This window comes from Coptis chinensis, chromosome 9 (genome assembly GCF_015680905.1).
Source record: "Coptis chinensis isolate HL-2020 chromosome 9, ASM1568090v1, whole genome shotgun sequence".
NCBI classification, from domain to species: domain Eukaryota; kingdom Viridiplantae; phylum Streptophyta; class Magnoliopsida; order Ranunculales; family Ranunculaceae; genus Coptis; species Coptis chinensis.
The window spans coordinates 7,622,081-7,635,678 of NC_141464.1; the positions used below are offsets into that span (position 1 = coordinate 7,622,081).

At 35.6% G+C, this 13,598-nt stretch overlaps 1 protein-coding gene and 1 pseudogene across 1 annotated transcript; one reads left to right on the forward strand and one right to left on the reverse strand.

Moving 5' to 3' along the window:
- Window positions 1-4,519: 4,519 nt before the first annotated feature.
- On the reverse strand, window positions 4,520-5,586 carry LOC147474635 (uncharacterized; annotated as a pseudogene).
- A 4,006-nt stretch (window positions 5,587-9,592) lies between these two features.
- Window positions 9,593-13,024, forward strand: LOC147474636 (uncharacterized). Its single transcript, XM_086585138.1, has 6 exons — window positions 9,593-10,400; window positions 10,532-10,865; window positions 11,013-11,493; window positions 11,613-11,691; window positions 12,546-12,761; window positions 12,873-13,024. The coding sequence occupies exons 1-6, from the start codon at window positions 9,593-9,595 to the stop codon at window positions 13,022-13,024; spliced, it is 2,070 nt and encodes a 689-aa protein (XP_086441264.1).
- The last annotated feature ends 574 nt before the right edge of the window (window positions 13,025-13,598 follow it).

Below are 13,598 nucleotides of genomic sequence, written 5' to 3' on the forward strand. Positions count from 1 at the left end.
GTTGCATTCTTCCCGCTTTTCATTTTGCAAACCTCAAGTCAATCCCACTCATGCATTATGGTTTCTAGTAAAGTCTAAGGATACACATATTATTATTGAAAGGGGAGGAAGAGAAGAAAAACTTACAAGAGGGAGGAGAGAATGAAGACATATTATTGAAAGGGGAGGAAGACTTACCCAGTGAGAAAATCGATTGAAATCCAAGTGGCACTGTTTTCACTTTTACAGTCTTCTTTCTTCAACTTGTTATGTTGCATCGAGTTTAGATGAGCGCGAGAGAGTTTTTGAATTGGAAGGTTTTTAGGGTTTTTGAATTGGAAGGTTTTTCTTTTCGGTGGTGGTGTTCACCAATTATTGAGTGGAGGGGAAGTGGCGCAAGGGCAGTTGAATTGAAAGGTTTTTGGGGAGAAATTGGTTGAAGAAGAAAGTGGGTTTTGTTTAAGAGGGCGTAGGGACAGTTTCGTCTTTTGCAAAATTTGGGTTTCTATTCTACGTAATTTGAAGAGGCATCGAATGGTTTCAATTGTTTTTTTTTTTTCATTTTCATTCTGCGCTGGTCGAAGCCGCGTTGAAAAAACGTGGGTTTCAAATCACGCCAGTTCAAGTGGCGTAGGATTGTTCAAACCATTGATTCAGCCAAACCTACTCTCTATTCGTATAACACTGTTATTTTGAGGGATAGAGATAAAGAGTGGCAGACCATTGGACTCAGCCTAAATCCTATTTGACATATGCAATACTACTTGTTTAATAACCAGACAGAATTTGCAAACCACCATCATAATTTAACCTGTGTTATGTCAAATTTATCCCTTTAGTGCAAGTCTATTAGCACTGATACTCAAAACTTTCAGCACAAAATGCAAGAGCATAGGTCAGGCTGAATCTTAGACAACAGAACTAAAATTGTCACTACTCAGACACCACCACAATCAAACCTAGGATTACCCTATTCAAAGGAAAGGGATCTTATCTAAAAGTCATACCGTCTCATACCCGTTGGTCAAGTGCACTTCTAAAGAGTACAAACTGAAGCTTTTTATAGAGCACTATTTTTCCCTTTTAACAGTTTGCCAAAATATGCATAGTAAAAGGAGCAAAACCACCTAGTTTTTTATAAATGAAGTTTATGTTCCATGAAATGAGCTAGCTCATCATCATTAGGAAAAAAATCCCATAAGTCAGTTTTCATAAGCATACATAAATCCACCCAAACGTTCAATTAATCCACCTGTTACCATTGATGGGCCTCGAATGTTAGGTTTTATTCCTAAATTAGAAAGAAAAGCCCATCAATTAATTAATTTAAAGAAAGAGAGAGAAAAAAAATTGAGAAATGAGAAATGTATATACCAGATAGGTAACCGACAGTGACGGAGATGCCGGTGATAGTTGTAAAGCGGAGGTAATCGAGTGTGTTGAAATTGGCTACTATTTTAGTGAAGGGTGGGTTTTGATCAACAACTAGGTACTCCGGTTTTGTCAATGCTGTGATGTCCGTGTTCATCTTTTTTTCTCTCTCTCTCACTCTAGTGAACGAATGAAATCTTTGAACTTCTAAATCCAACAAGTATGCAAACCATGCTATGCATTGGTTTTTTTTTTAAAAAAAAATCTTAAAGTCTTGAAACCCGTCCCTCGAGATCGATAGTTAGCATGATTTTTTTGGATTCTAATTGTAATTATGTAGGAAAGACTCATATATTTTTTTAATAGGGAATAATTATGTTATTTAAGTGACATTAGAAAGGTTTTTCTAAATTATTAATAAAAGAGAGCTTGTTCTAATATTAGCTAGGGAAATTGGGAATAATTATATAATTGAAGTGATATTAGGAGGGCTTTTCTAAATTATTAATAAATAGGGGGTTTGTTCTAATTTTTGTGCAGGAGGTGTTTCAAAATTGAGCAACTATAGAGATTACAAATTGCCTACACGAAAGTGGATAGGGGTTCCTAAATACCCAGCTATCATATAGTGTAGAGATGTAAATAGTCGGATAGGTTTCTGGATTTGGATCTGGTTATGTGCCTAACAGGCCCATTCTCTGAGTGAAGCTTGATAGCTCAAGCATTGGACCCCAAGAACCAATAGCTTCATATCTAGTGTCCGAAGGATAATTTCCTAAATATACCCTCAATAATGTCAACTGTTCCCAATTAGTCCTTAGGTAGCTGCAAAAATGACAAGAAAAGTATTGTTAATTCTTAAACACCACCAGCTTCTTTTATTTCTATGTTGTTTTCTTTTGATTAGAGAGGATATATGGTAGGATTGGAACAACACGTCAACACCACACACGAAGGGAAAAAAAGGGGAAATGGGGCGGATTATATATAAAGGGTTAACTAGTATTGCCCCCCACTATATGGCCCAATTAAGATTTCCCCCCCCACACACGCACACACTATACGGGAAATTAGGGTCTCCTCCCCTCCCAACGCATGGTCAACTTGGTTTGACTGTTAATTACTACAAGAAACAAGGTCTTTGGCGACAAAAAAAATTGTCGCTGAAAATCGCAGAAACGTCGCTAATACAACTTGGCGACGCTTTTTGGAGTGTCGAGTCAACGTTGCTAATGCTATAGTCGTTAATGATATGTAGCCACGCTATTTTAACGTCGCAAAATAGCAAATATTTACCGACGTTTATTACTATCGCTATTTCTCTAATTTCGTCGCTAACTCATTTTGGTATTCTCAATATAGTAACGTCGCAAAAGATGAAATGTTGGCGACATTTTTAAAATCGTCGGTAATAAAGCATTACTAGCAACGTTTTTAACGTCAATAAAAGTCTGAAAATTTTGAAAATTTTAGCATTATTAGCAACGTTTTAATCATCTCTATAAGTCCCAAAAAATTAAAAATCAAAAATCTTATTAGGGACGTTTTTATTGTCACTAGAGATATCAGTAATTTAAAACTTTAGTTATATAAACGACGTTGTTATCATCGTTAAAGATCTAAAATATTTGAATTTTGTGTATTTTTAGTGATGTTTCTATCGTCGAAAAAGGTAAAACAAATTAAAAAAATTAGTGTTATAGTGACGTTTTGATTGTAGCTATCAGATAGTTGTGATCATGTTCCCACACTATTTTGATCACTAATATTGTTGCCGATTGTGTACCATTTGTACAATTGTCTCCCCCCCTGCCCCCTCTATTCAACAAATAAACGCACAACCAGAACATCAATTATCTTAAACAACAAATTTTCAATAAATAAAAGTGAGTTAATTCACTCCATTAGCAACAAAATAGAATTGCATAATCCTTTTTCATAATTTTTATTTTTGAACTCATCTTAAGAAAAGTATTAACTTAAACAAAAACATTTCTAAACATCCCTCAAATAGCTTGCGAATGAACCATCTTCACAAAAAAAATGATAATAAATAGCATTTAGATTCCTCTAGTGCCTCTTGCAATTCCAAACCGCCATTTCTTCACAAAAACTAATACCAAACCAATCCATTTTGACGTAAGAGTATCTGTATACAAAGATATTATCTATTAGACCACAAAAAAAAAATGGAAACAAAAATATAATAGTTTCCTCACGACAAAATTAAAATCCGGTGAACTATTAACAATTATGTTAAGTTTAAATTGTATCCAAATAATTTATCCATTAGACCTCTACTAGCTAGTATTCATTGAGATAAATCTAAGAATTGACCTATATACAAAACAAGAATTTCATTAATATGAAAGCACAAAGGTACAAGGCTAGAGGAGTCTGCACTACGGACCTATATACAGAACAAGAATTTCATTAATATGAAAGCACAAAGGTACAAGGCTAGAGGAGTCTGCACTACGAAGTTATATACCTCCTTAGCAAGGCACTAAGGAAAGCATAGACTCTAAAGACCACGAATATATAAGCCAAAATCACATTTCCACTTCAAATAAGAATGTCTAATATTTCACAGTTTTCATTCTAATGTCTAGCAAAAAAGAAAGAAATGGGCGGATTTGGACATTATAATGAGAACTGTGAAAGAAGTTAAATCACATTAATATCTAATATTTTCTCATTCTATATACTCTTTGAACAAAAGAAGTCCACATCACCCCATGAATACAGTAATTAACACGTAAGAGATTTAAGCGTGACAAACATATATTTCATTGAAGAAGAGTCTTCTTTTGTTCAAAGAGTATATAGTATCACTTGGTCAAATATGGTCTCTGCTACTATGGTGTCCATAGTTTGACCAGATATTAATCCCTCAAAACCTATAATGGTTTAGTAAACTACGTTTGCATGCAAACAGATCCCCGAATTGCATGAAGCAAATAAAATCTTTCATAGTGAAGGAGTTAGATAAGGCAAGGTTATTGTGTGGGATCTTGTGAAAAAACGAAGTGATAGACCATGCAAGTTCTTCAAAATTACCGTAACTTTTCACAAGGTTATGAATGTTACGTCGAAGGGGACAATATTTCGTGAAACAGGTGATAGCAGTATTGTGGCAATCTGATTGTGTCATATCCGGCAATGTTCTTTACGGATCGATAAGCCACCCCAATGGAAGCATGTCCAAGTCGGGCCATGAGTTTCCTTTTAATCCCTCAGTTCCTATCATATTAGGAGCAGAAAAGTCCCTGGCCCACAAGTCAATATACATTATTTCATAACTCTCGAGCAACCATAAAGAAATATAGTGAGCATGCAATCCTCATTGACATTAATAATGGGAGTTAGTAGTTCTCGTGAATAGAGTAGAACACCAATATATACGGATACATTAAAATGAGCTGCCACATCACCCCATGAATCCCAATCATCTCTAGTAATCCTATACATGTTAACAAGATAACTCACATCCTTGGCCATGGCTGGTGTTGCTGGTTCGTGGAGAGAGAGAATACAAGATAGGACGATCAAGCTCCTTCAGTACCTGCATAAATTAGAGCTCTTTATGCCATCTCTTCCTTATTCAAATCCCTCCACGAAATCATCCAACCCCCTCTAAAATGTTCTAGCTGAAAATTACCAGTTTGTTAGAAGAACAGTGTCACATTGTACCTCTGAAACTATGGCTACTTCATTGACGTTCAAATCATCGCCAAAGATACAATAATGCTTCACCGTGTGTCAAAATGGGGAAAACATTAAACAAAATTTTCAGAGAATAATACCCAATTCATGTTGAAAACTTGGATCATATGATATTACAAATTCCAAAGAGTACAATTCCTCTTGATTGGTCGTGGACAGTAGCAGTGTTAGGATAATAAGAGCACAAAATAGCATACAAAAGTGGTACAAAAATCTGAATGTGGTTTCATCTGTATATCGGTGTCTGAAGAATGCTCTTCCATTTAGATTAAAGTACCATGTCAGATGACGCACGCTTTAGCAGACAAAAATATGTTTCAACTGCAAAGAAATATATTACCAAAATCCACACCCCACTCAGCATTCTGATGACAGAGTGACCTCAAGAAGGCTTTTCCAGCTCCCAACTTAGTATCCATGCTCATGAAACCATGTGGCATCCATGCACATTTTCGATCTGTCAGGCCTATATCTTTTGCACGCCATTGTCTTCCAGACTCCATATAACCAACCACCCCCCCCCCCCCTGAGAACCACTAGTGTCAGTTGAGATTTCCAACAACAGCGTCATACTTATTTCTCTAGATTTGTATGTGAGGGAGTAGGTATATCTCAATGTTTATCGGGCTTTCAATGAGGCTCACACATACGCTGCAATCTAATTTCAATTATATTTCATAAGGGTACCCTTTCAAATCATTTGTATGATTATGATGACTGTTATGTGCCAAACTTTTGGTAATGGTAGCTTATTTAAATAAAAAGAAAAAAAGGAAAAGTGCAATGTACATTGAAAGGGTTTACCGTGGTAATGTCTAAGATGGGAGAGTTTGCATCATTCGCTTGTGTAATTTACTTACTCCTCTCATGACATGAACCCCAAACTTTAAACCTATGCCATGTACTTTCTGGCTACTTCATTGAACCCTTTCCCATCTATAGGACGAAGGCCATCTTTTGGGGTCAAGGATCATCTTTCCCACTAATCGATCACATCAAACTGGAGTGAATCTGTATAAGCACCTTTAACTTTCCTCCTATACCAGAGAAAATACACCACAACATATTGCCAGAGAAAAAAAATTAAGTCAAGGAAGTAACATAATAGTAATAAGATATCTCTCTCTGTGGATACTTGCTCATAATGTGTTTAACATAGACAGTAACTACTGACTTGTCAAAAGCTGGAATATATTTCTGACCTCATATCCATGAGTTAGTAGCCTCTTAGAAACAATTTCTGCATTTTGGAGGAATTGTTCTTCAGAAACGATCCATGAAAAAGAATCATATGAATTCCAGCCTCTAGGAGGGCTGCTAGCTTGCCCTCTATTTTACCCAGAGGCTTCAGATAGCTCCCTGAAATGTACAATTCCAATTCAACATTAATTTCATAATACTCATTTATCTAAGAATTGGATTCTGTTTAAAGAATGCAAAAAGGAACAAAAACAAAACACTTAACAAAGAAAATAAGCAAACAAAGTAGATGAAAAACCATATTTCAGAATGGTAAAAACCATAGTATATAAAATTTAAGGACAAAGGAGAAAAGGGATTCTAATATAACTCGTCAAATAGCCAAAAAGCTCAAAATGTTTGTCCACTGTCTCAGTTTGAGTCATTTGAGTAACATTTCCACTGCTTCATCAACTAAAACAGAAAATAACAACTTGGGCATATTTGTTCTAATACAATTAATTTGCAGAAAGAAAGAATAAAGAAATGGAAGAAGAACACGTACCTGCAGCAGGTTGGTTTCTAGAAAGTCTTCTGTTTGAGAGACCAGAGAAGAAACCTTGCAGCAACAATTTCTATAAGAAATTTGTGAGAAACCCATGACCAAAAAAAAATAGTAGAGAAAAACAAAATATGCAGCCGTAATTAAGTAAACCCCTAGAATGAATTTCATTTGCTAATCGAAATGGAACCCAAAAATCAAATTTAAACCCCTAAAGAGAATAGAATGATGGAGAGTGTATCTTCTATCGAAACGGTTTTCCCATCGATGGGGAGGGTTATTCAAATTGGTTGAGGTGATTTAATAACTGGTGGTGGAGGCGAGAAGAATGGCGGTTCAGTGGGAGAGAGAGTGCGTGAATACTGAGTAGTACTAGTAGCTAGGTTTTTTTCTTTTTTCTTTTTTCCTTTTTCTCTCTTTTTTTTTCCTTTTCTTTTTAATTGGATGGGCACGAGATAACCAAAAAATTTTAGAGCCTGAAATTTTTCGAAACAAAAATTTTGACTCTCTGAAATCACAAATTCAAATTCAGAATTGGTATCGTCGCCATATATGGATTTTTAATTTCTATTTATGCCAAACTATATGCTACGATGAAAAATGCCGCCAAAAAAGTAATTTCTAGCTCCGTTTTTTTTTCAACGTTGGGATACTCTATCATCACCGACGCTTAAATACGTCGTCATTGATAAAATGTTTTTCCAACCATCCTTTCGTTGCCAAATAATTTTTTCTGATTTATAAAATTTCCAAATTTTTTGAACAAGGCTTTCAGCAACATGAAAATCGTAGCCAAAAGTTTATCATCAAAGGGTACGACACTAGAGAAATTGCGACGTTATAAACATCGCCAAAGATGATCATTAGCCATGTTTTTTTATTGTCACTAAAAGTTTTGTCGCTAAAAAGCCTATTTGTTGTAGTGTATATATATATAATATAACTTTTAAGTCAAATAACTGAAACTGACACAACTGCCCCCACCTAAGTAAAATTGAACATTTTCTTTTTGAAAATAATGAGGGTATTTGTGTCATTTTCAGTTGCTTGACTTGAAAGTAAACGGTCAATCCAAATTGACCGTGTGTTTAGGTGATAAAGAAAAAGATCCTAGCTACATACCTAGAGCACCAACGACTATTTCCCAGGTTAGCTCCACCTGAGCTGGATGAGCAGTAGTGGTTGCAGCCACTTCACTAATTGCGCGGATTTTGCACGACTGACTTGAGAGTTTGATCCTATTATTTCTACTATTATGTATACTAGTATAATTATTATGCGTGCCAAAGAAAATTGTTGATGAAAATGAACTAGTTTCCATTTTAGTAATTCAATAATAATAATTGTTTTTTTTTAGTTAATAAGCAAAGCATTCTTCTGACTTGTGTTCGTGAGTGACCGTTGTGGTTTCTAGTAAGTAACTGACCTCGTCACTTTGGATTTGTTTATTACTTTGTTTACTTTGGCGCCAAGTCCACTTCAGAAATATGGAAAGAGTTAGGGTAATCTTGGACATACCCAACAAAACACTCCCGTACCCCAACTTTAAAATAAATAAATAAAATGATTTTAGACATATTTAGCTTCGTAAATAACCCTTCTTTTTTATTAGACGTACCTAAGATATTTATTGACTAAAACAAGTCATTTACTCTACGTGATTCAGAAGAAAAAGACTGCAGTTTTTTTTCTTCTTCTTCTCCAATAACATCTTATTCTTTTATCTCATCAATAAACATGCAAACACCCACTTTTGATTTGAATCAATCATACCAAAGTAATGAGGATGAATACCAACCGAATGAGGATGAAGAAAAAAATTCAAAATCAAATTTTGACGAATGGGAGAACGCAGAAGACTATTATACTTTGGATTATTACAATGAACAGATACAAGCACCAAACAAAAATATGAGTTTGTTTGCAATATTAAACAAAGTGCTATTTTTTTTGGGTGCATACTGAGTATAAGAAACCTAAACCATTTTTTTTTTTTTTTTTGATAAAATTTTACTTTGAACAGTGTCATCCTATTAGTAGTGCATCTCCAAATGCATTGTCTTTGCTTCAACTAAATTATGAGTCAGAAAATGAAGAGCAAGAAAGCCCGACAGAAAACTCTAATTTTGTTTGTCCGGATACGACCGACGCATTTACAACTGCAATAGTAAGAACTTGAAGACGCTTTTATAAATTTAGTATATCGTTGTCCTGAATGGTGATGTAATACAATCTATAACAAAATGATTACAGGTATTTGAAAATCAAAAAGACCTTGTTGATTGGTGTAGAGAGGTAGGGAGAGAAATTGGTTTTGTGTTTATCATTGCAAAGTCGGATAGCATTGAAAGTGGCCGAAGACCTAGGGTGCTTTTAACTTGTGAGAGAGGTGGTGTTTTTAATCCTCAAAAATCAAATAAGACAGATCGATACAAGCTATCCATGAAACTCCCTCAACAGACAGGAATGAAAAAGTGCAAGTGTTCATTTAAGTTGAAGGGTTATCAGCATAATCAAGGGGGATGGGAAGTGGTAATAGTTTGCGGAACTCATAATCACCATCTTGCTGAAAATCTTACAGGCCATTCTTTTGTGGGTAGGCTAGCACAAGATGAAGAAATGATTGTGAGTGAGATGTAATAGGCTGGCATTAAACCAAGAGAAATTTTGAATGCTTTGAAAAAGAAAGATGGCCTAGAGAATTTGTCAACCCTAAGTACCATCTACAATTTTAGAGCGAAACATCGTCTTACAAAATTGCAAGGGAGATCACAGATGCAACAATTATTGAAGATGTTGAACGATCACGATTACTATGAGTCTCATAAAGAGAACCTAATTATAGGAGAATGCAAGGTTCTATTTTTTGCTTATTCAAGATCAATTAAGTTGGCCAAATGTTTTCCAGAAGTGTTGATTATTGATTGTACCTACAGGACTAATCTTCACAATCTGCCATTGCTAGAAATTGTTGGGTTTACGTCTACAATAAAGACGTTTGCTATTGCTTTTGCATATTTAGATTCAGAGAAGGAAGATAACTTTGTTTGGGCTTTGGAAATGTTATACAGTGTTTTGGAAGGCAAGGCATCTAGTGTGAATGAGTTTCGGAAGTTCTACGAAATAGTTTGTGATTTATTCAGTTCACCTACTGAAGATGTCTATAATGAAAATTTGGTTGTGTTTAGAAATGAATATGCACATATGACACGTGTGGTACAGTACGTCAAAGAGTTGTTGAACAAGTACAAGGAACAGTTTGTGGCAGCTTGGGTTGATTTAGTGATGCACTTCGGCACTCACACCAGCAATAGAGTAGAATCCCAACATTCATCTTTGAAGAGAAATTTGTGGAGTTCACACTGCAATTTGTACCAAAATTGGGATGTGATTGATAACCTCCTTGAAAATCAGCTCAATGGTATACAAGCTTCATTTAATATTAGTCACAACATTATGCATCATTATAGTCGAGACAAGGCATACAGTGAGATTAGAGGATTTATCTCTAGGGAGGCGATTGATATGTTGTCGAAAGACTTGTACGTTCAAACAAAGTGTGCATTTATGAAAAAGAATGTGGGTATGTTTTGAGGCATACTTGTGGTCTTCCATGTGCTCATAAGTTGGTACATATGGTAAAACTTGGTGATGGTTACATACCCTTGAGGTCCATAGATCGTCGTTGGCTGTAACTTGATTTTGAGCCAATAGAACTTCCAAGAGGGTCGCTGGACATTTCACATGAGGTGAAAGGAATTAAGAAGAAGTTCAACTGCTTACCAGAACACCAAAAACTAATGTTGATGAAGAAATGTTTAGAGCTTGCTAATCCAAAGACTACACACATGCAAGAGCCTCAAGAAAAACTCAATGTCAAAGGTAGACCATCAATTTCAAATAAACATGTGAGAGTATCAACTCAAGATCAGAATAACACAGGAAGAGAACCATCTGCTTTTGAGTATGCACAGACGCAAGAGGAGAAAAAAGCAAGTGAACAAGTTTCGAAGAAGAGAGGTAGACCACGTAAGAACCAAGGAGAAATGTAAGCAATTGAAAAAGTACCTAAAAAAATAGGCAGACCACCTAAGAAGCCAGCTCAAACATCTTTGCTAGAAGATTTGAATCCATTGCTTAACAACTTTATTGTTTCATGTGAGGATGTCCTTGGGGATGGACACTGTGGATACAGGTCCATAGCAAGATTATTGAACTATGGTGACGAGACTGGATGGTTTACCGTGAGGAAGTGGTTGTTGGTCGAGTTGATGGAATATGCAGAAGAGCACATTGAATGGTCTGGATTCACCATTTTCGAACACTTAATTCGAAATTTACAATGTACAAAGTCGATGATGATGAACCCGACTGAGTGGTTTGAACTTCCTGACATGGGTTGGTTAATTGCTTGTGCTTATAATTGTGTGTTTGTCACCCTAGCACCAAAGCAGTCGTTAACTTACCTTCCTTTGAGAACTCCACCAGACTTGGAGCATACTCTCATTATCTCAGTTGCTCATATAAATAACGACATACATTATGTGCTGCTTAGACTTAGTGATGATGCTCCTTTGCCACCAGTTATACCAGGTTACCACAATCTAGCCTACCCGAGCATCACTGACTTGTGGATGGCAAAGGTTCAAGAAAAACTTGCCGACTGGGATAGGAAGGTAAATCCAAAAAAAAAAAATTATAGGCTGGACTTGGGTGGAAGCATTTTTGGTTCTTGATTTGAGTTTGTTAAATTATGTTAAGCTTGTTGAATTAATTTTAGTAAGATGTTGAGCAGGTTGTACAGGAGCAAACTAAAAAGAAGCGCACAAGCACAACACAGGGGACTTCAAAAAAGAGAAACAGAAACAAGAAAGGTTTGTCATATTTGTATATGTACTTGTGTACGATTGCATATTAAACTATTTTTAGGTAAGTAGATTATTTGTTGGTAATGGGCATCAATTATTTGTTGTTTTTGAGTACGTAGTTTAGTTTAAGAGTTCTGTAGTAATATTATATATCTCAGTTTGTTTGTTTTTTCAGTTGGCTTGGTCTTATTTCAATTTTGCATAACATTTTAACTTGTCTCATACTCATTTTTTTTTTTTTTTTTTGAAGAACAAGGTGATACAAATATTTCTCAAGGCACAAGCAACAACCAAAATGTTCATTCTAACATTGGTGAAGCAGCTGCATGTCCCAATTCTTTAACCAACATGTGCGGACTACCTAATTTAAATGAAAATGTTCATCCTGAAGTGAGTGGATCGTCTAACCTTGACTCGTTTAGCTTTCAAGAACTCATTAACAAGGCCAAAGAAAACATGAAGAGAAGTAGAAAAAAAAATACTAGGTCAGAGATAATTCTAAAAGATGAAGAAATCGAGCATAAGTAGGAAAATATTTTACGTGACTTTAATCCTTTGATCTGCGATATGATTAAAGATTTGGTTGAGGTAACCCATGATTTAGCATGGCGGACAGTAAGGGGTCTTATGCTGGAAGAGTTGATGCAGTATGCAGATTACTATACAGAGCATAAGTAGATTATTTGTTGGTAATGGGCATCAATTAGTTGTTGTTTTTGAGTACGTAGTTTAGTTTAAGAGTTCTGTAGTAATATTATATATCTCAGTTTGTTTGTTTTTTCAGTTGGCTTGGTCTTATTTCAATTTTGCATAACATTTTAACTTGTCTCATACTCATTTTTTTTTTTTTTTTTTTGAAGAACAAGGTGATACAAATATTGCTCAAGGCACAAGCAACAACCAAAATGTTCATTCTAACATTGGTGAAGCAGCTGCATGTCCCAATTCTTTAACCAACATGTGCGGACTACCTAATTTAAATGAAAATGTTCATCCTGAAGTGAGTGGATCGTCTAACCTTGACTCGTTTAGCTTTCAAGAACTCATTAACAAGGCCAAAGAAAACATGAAGAGAAGTAGAAAAAAAAATACTAGGTCAGAGATAATTCTAAAAGATGAAGAAATCGAGCATAAGTAGGAAAATATTTTACGTGACTTTAATCCTTTGATCTGCGATATGATTAAAGATTTGGTTGAGGTAACCCATGATTTAGCATGGCGGACAGTAAGGGGTCTTATGCTGGAAGAGTTGATGCAGTATGCAGATTACTATACAGAGTTGTATGGTGATGACGGGTTTGAAAACCACAAAAGAAACCAAGTCTTCTACAATGAATGAGAAAGAATGGCTTGATCTCCTGGACATGGGTTCTTTAGTTGCAAGTGCTTTTAATTCTGTTTTTGTCACCATAGCGCCGTGACAATTAGGTGTCACGTACTTTCCGTTGAGGACAGGTCCAGAAGAAATATTCCGGATAATCGTCATTTTCCACATAAACAAAGGACATTTTGTGCCAGTTGTGCTAAAGGATATTGCTCCTCGACCTCTGGTTTGGCGAGATTGGCAGTCTGTTAGATGGCCAGAAGCAGTAGTGTGGGAAATTGTTCTGAAAGGAAAATTGGACAGGTGGGCTGGATCGGTTCCGACCAATATGCAGAACCTACAATATGTTTATCCAGATTAGTTTTAGTTGTTGGATAGAAAAATAAAATAGTTAGTTGTAATTTCTCAAGAATTACTATGTGCTTATTTCATTATAGAACATGGCTTATGGCAATATTTTATTTAGTTGTTGGCAATATGAGGTTTTGCTGTTTCACCAATTTGTTGTTTCTGTTGATGCCCCTTTAATTTTTTTTCCATCGTCTATGATGGGAAGTGAAGTGAAGTGTTGATTCTTTGAAATATAAGG